At 45.7% G+C, this 5,009-nt stretch overlaps 1 protein-coding gene across 1 annotated transcript in view; it reads left to right on the forward strand.

The window, feature by feature from the left end:
• The first annotated feature begins 4,068 nt into the window (after positions 1-4,068).
• Positions 4,069-5,009, forward strand: part of LOC101579674 (zinc finger protein 709-like) — a 17,244-nt gene continuing 16,303 nt past the window's right edge. The window contains 1 exon segment of the mRNA XM_023706405.1: positions 4,069-4,184. Coding sequence (XP_023562173.1) covers positions 4,182-4,184 — 3 coding nt within the window. The 5' untranslated portion in view covers positions 4,069-4,181.

The raw sequence follows: 5,009 nt of genomic DNA on the forward strand, positions 1-5,009 counted from the left end.
AATACTGGAATTTTATTATCTTATTTTTTTGTTTTTAAGGGCATTTCTCATAATTCTATCATTACTGAATAGATTTAATTTTATTTTCATGAAGCCAATATCTGTGAATTTTTCCTACAGTAATCAACTGTGTCTCTACACTGACTACTATCAAGCTTCTGGTTTTATAGCTCTGAGAAGGAAGTATACTGGAAGCCAAAAAAATGGTTTGTATTCCTTACCCCCACCCACCTGGGCTCCTAGAGTCAGAACTGAGGTGACATCCTCGGCTGTAGGTCGCTATCAGAACTGAATTTGGACCTGGCATTCTGATGCATCCTGGGAAGCCAGGGGCACTCCTACCTTTCCACCCACCTCTGCCCATCACCAAGACGACTATCATCACTGTTGTGTTCTGTTCTAGGGCTGAGAATTCCCTTGTGACGTGATGCTCCAGGGGCACCTGCACGATCCAGCCCATGTTGGGATATTATTCAGAACATACCATCAGCTGAGAAGTAGCCAGCTCCTCATGATTGCATCCTCTAAATTCCAGCTCTATGAAGATTGGTGAAATTTCTGAAAACTTTCTGAAAGTGTCCAGATTTTTCTTGCTTTAGTTTTTCCAAGCCATTGGAAATAATTAATGTATCTTCAATACTATAAAACTGTGGGAATAATAAGCATAATTATCTTTCCTTGGAAATAGCTAAATGCCCAGTTAACAGGAACAATAATCACTGTGATGACCCAGAACAACAGATGAACAGTATTTCCCTGTTAAATAAACAAGTAGAGGGGCACAGTGAGGGAACACTGAGGAGGAGATGACTGGTGCCTGGAGGCTAGGAGAGGACCCCATGTAGGGCAGGCTCCTGGGGGAACACACTCCTCACATGTTCCCTCCAGGGCCCTCTGAGATCTCAACCTCAGGACCCAAAGAGATTGCTTAAGTCTTCATAGAGGAAAGGAGGGGCTTGTCACCAAGAAAAGCGCACATAGCCTTCTCCAGACAGACACTCAGAGAAGGAAATTTTTCAACTTTGTCTTCCCTGGAGGAAAAGAATTCTCTTTACTACTCAGCCTTCTAGTGTGACACGAGGAAGTTCAGTAGTTCATAGAGAAAGGGAGCGCACTGCTCCCAGATGGAGCCGAGTTTAGGCAAAAATGAACCAAGCCTCTGGACATCGCTTGTCAGTATCCCGGATTCAGGAGATGACAGAGACTTCCCCAGGAGAGCACAGAATCCTCTCTGCACATGTGCACCACACTGATGAGAATGGGTGAGAGCTGAAGGAGCTGCAGGACCCAATCCAGCTGAAAAGAAAAGTGGATGGAGCCCCAGACAGCAGAGGAGACTGAGGAGAGGAGAGGACAGCATTGTGCACCCTGCACCCCACCATGGAGATTCAGGTGTGAGTCTTATGTCCCCCATCGCTATCCAGAGGCTGAGGTCCGGAGGGGAAGAGGCCAGATGCTGGAGCCCATGAAGTCACCACAGTGTCCTTCCAAGTGAGGAGCTATCATGCCTTAATTGTGCTTTGCTCATGGAGATAAGTGAGCTCACCAGGCAGCTGGGATGCCAACCAGCTTGCACTGACACCATGTCATCAGGGTCAGTGGGCAGTAGTGCTGCCTCCACCTTTGACTTCTCTGGTGTCTCTATGATGCAGACAACATGGCAGGGGACACCAAGGGGGGACCCACACACTTTTGTGAGTTTCTTCCACTGTAGCTCAAGACCCACATCCCTGGTGGCATCTACAGAATGGGGCCATGATTATGAAGGCGGGGTAGTGGATGGAAGCAGAGAAAACCCATTTAGGGAGTGTGGGGTTCATAGTCCCACTGTTGCTGGAAGATATACTGCAAAGGGCCCAACTCTGAAGGGCAGGAAGCAGGACCTGCTGGCATCACCCCACATCCTCGTCAGTTCAGGTCCAACATTTTCTGAGCTGAGGAGACCTGGGCACCCTTCACAAAGAACACTAAGAATACAGGAGCTTGCTGACCCAGGTAGAAAGTTCCTCTGCCCTGGCACCTCAGAAATTCACAGGTAGGACGAGTGGCAAAGTCACCTTGTCTTCCATATTGCTTCCTTGAGGTCCTAACCCTGTCTGACTGCCTGTAATATTTTTACCTAATTTAGCTCCCTACCACACTTCTCTCCAACAGTAGCTTTCTTTCCCCCAGTAAATATATTCTGCTCTTAACTTCAATTGTTTCTAAAATTCATTCTTTGGTTTTTGTACCTGGAAGGAATCAAACTCAGGGCATTGAACTTGCCAGAGAGGTACTTGTGCCACTGAGCATGCCCCCAGTAACAAAACAGAAAGAAAAGAAGCCCAGAAGGGTGCAGCAGGTACAGATTTAACTCTTCAGGTCACAAAATTGTGATCCAACCGGACACACCAGCAGGTGTGCGATATTAATATTCTATGCATATCTCAAGCCAAGCAAGTTATTAACACAAGTGTATCACCTGACTCCAGATAACTTTTCTGTAGGAATAATTTTTTTTTTTTTGGCAGAACCGGGGATTGAACTCAGGCCCTTGCACTTGCCAGGGAAGCACTTATTCCACTGAGCCATCGCCCCAGCCCAAGAATAAAATTTTGAAAGGTGGGGAATTTCAACATGTGACAAACCAGGACAGGGCATGTTGAGGTTACAGCCCGAAGTCCTTTTGTATCCCAGCTTCCATGCAAGAAAGTGCTCAGGGGGGTCAAATTATTGTAGGCAGCTGAGTTAGATGGAAATATAAGCAGTGAGAGGGGCTAGGCCTTCAAAGGGCTCAATATGGAAGACAAGGTAGGTACCTTGAAACTGTGGGAGGGACAGGTGCTCCTGCTATGGGCCAGACCTCATGATGAAAGGTTAAGCAAATGCAGCCACATACCTCCTTAGTGACAGACAACAGGAACTGGTATTCTAAACAGGTATCAATCACCTTGAAAAGCCAGGAAATCACTAACCCAACCTTCTACAGGAAAGCCCTCAGTCTGCATTCAAGCCCTCTTGCTCTGTGGCTTGCTTTTCCATTTGATCCTGATTTAATCTATTTTACCTGAGCAATTGTGCTTGTCATGTTATTGGTTGGCTATCCCACCCATGCCTACCTTGTGGGTTCCCATGTTTCCCACCTTGGACCTGCCTCATGTCTTGGTTTGGCTCCATGAAAATCCCTAGAAAAGGCAGGTTCCTTGGCAACCCACTCAAGACCCTTCTGTCCCTCTCTCAGACAGAAGCTTTCCTTCCCTCAATAAACGTACTCTGGTCTTAACCTCTGTGATTCCTAAAATTCATTTTTTGATCTTACAGAACACAAACTCATCCCTGGTATCTTAAGTTTGAGAGTTTCTTTTTCCTATATACCAAAATGTTTGAGGTGTGTTTCAGCATTCTTTCTAGATTTCACAATTGAAAATACATCTATCTTCGGAATTCAGAGATTTTATATGACCCTGAATAAAGTTTGGGGCTTCTGTGAGAGTTAGCATAATTGTTGTTCTTTCCTCTTTACTTTTGCATGAATGTTACTATAATTGTGCTAATTACACGATTATATTATTTTCTTTCATGGGCCATATATTCAATGTGAAATTTTGGCAAGAAAACTGCTTCATTCCCAACGGCAGCGCCTCTCTCTATACCAGTTTGTGCAGGCCTGACCTGGACTTAGGATGTTTTGTAACATTAGGGGACGCTTTTATCGAGCATTGACCCTCAAATCTCAGGACATTTGTGATCCATTTTCAGGAAAAGCCCCCTGAGTCCATCACGAAAATCAGCGGAGCTTTGAAAACCCAGGAGTACATCCCTCAGATGCAAGTATGCCTCAGGGGAAGTGAGATTGACACCTGGCAAAGAGACTTTGTCCTGCTAGGTATGGAACTTGGGACCTTGCACATGCCAGTCGGGCTCTTAGGCCACAGAGCTGTCTCCCTAGCCCACAAGCTAGCATTTGAACTGTACACCTGCTTTGTCCTGCAAACTCAGCTGAGTGACAGGAGCAGCAACCAATCAGCAATGCAGGCCCGGGCTGTCTGAACTACCCAATCCCACAGGGTGAAGGAGGAGGGCACTTCCTGTGTGATGGCGCCACACTGCGCAGATCTCCTGCTGACTAGAGAGCATTTTCTGAAGTTTCTACTAGCAGTGAGCTGAATTGGAAGGATCCTCGGAGACCATCAGCCCACGCAATGGTAGCGTTGGGGAGTTGGGGATCGGGTGGAATCTGGTGTGTTCTGGATGGAAGTGGTCAGAACCAGCTATTGCATGTACAACCTCCATGCGTAGCCCCAGATACTGAAGGCTTCCTGGTCGTCGGTGCTGTATCTTCCTCGGAATATTTTTTCTGTTTACTTAGTCAGGGACAGTGCTGTTCCCAGCACACAATCCCACCTCAGACACTGCAGCCCACAATACCTGCATGGTCAGCTGCTGGCTCAAAGGTATCTACACCAGTCTGGAGAGAGCAGAGGCTTTAGTAGGAGAAAGGATGCGTTCCATGCACATTATTAAAGCTCTTCACTTTAGTTTTGTATGAGAGATCTCTTTGCAGTTGTGTTACAAAAGAACTCGAGATCTCATAACTATGGAGAATGAAGTTACAAACCAAAAGAAGGATGGTAGGAGATTTTATGGGAAATATTGATAATTGCTCCCTGATTTACAGCAGTGTCCTCATTGAGTCACCTGACACCACTGAATCCAGAGCTACTTCATAGATAACCAGCACAATAAATGCTTACTTAGTGTGCTCCTATCACAGAGGGCTCTGTCAGTTTATAACAATGACCCTGCCCGCAGGTTCTCAAGCACATTTTTCTCAGTTTGCACTGTTAAAACCAAACTAGAATTTTAGAGACACTATGGATATTCCTGGAACTTAGAAACTCAGTAGGGCGTGGCTGCCACTCCTTTTAATATGGAGGTGGCTTCATTCCTTGTTGAGCAGAAAGTTCACACTTGGTCATTGCTAGGTAATTACCTACTTTCATTTTAATTATTTTCTTTCTCTCTTTTCT

The sequence above is a fragment of the Octodon degus genome, unplaced genomic scaffold, assembly GCF_000260255.1.
Source record: "Octodon degus isolate 3935 unplaced genomic scaffold, OctDeg1.0 scaffold00255, whole genome shotgun sequence".
NCBI classification, from domain to species: Eukaryota; Metazoa; Chordata; class Mammalia; order Rodentia; family Octodontidae; genus Octodon; species Octodon degus.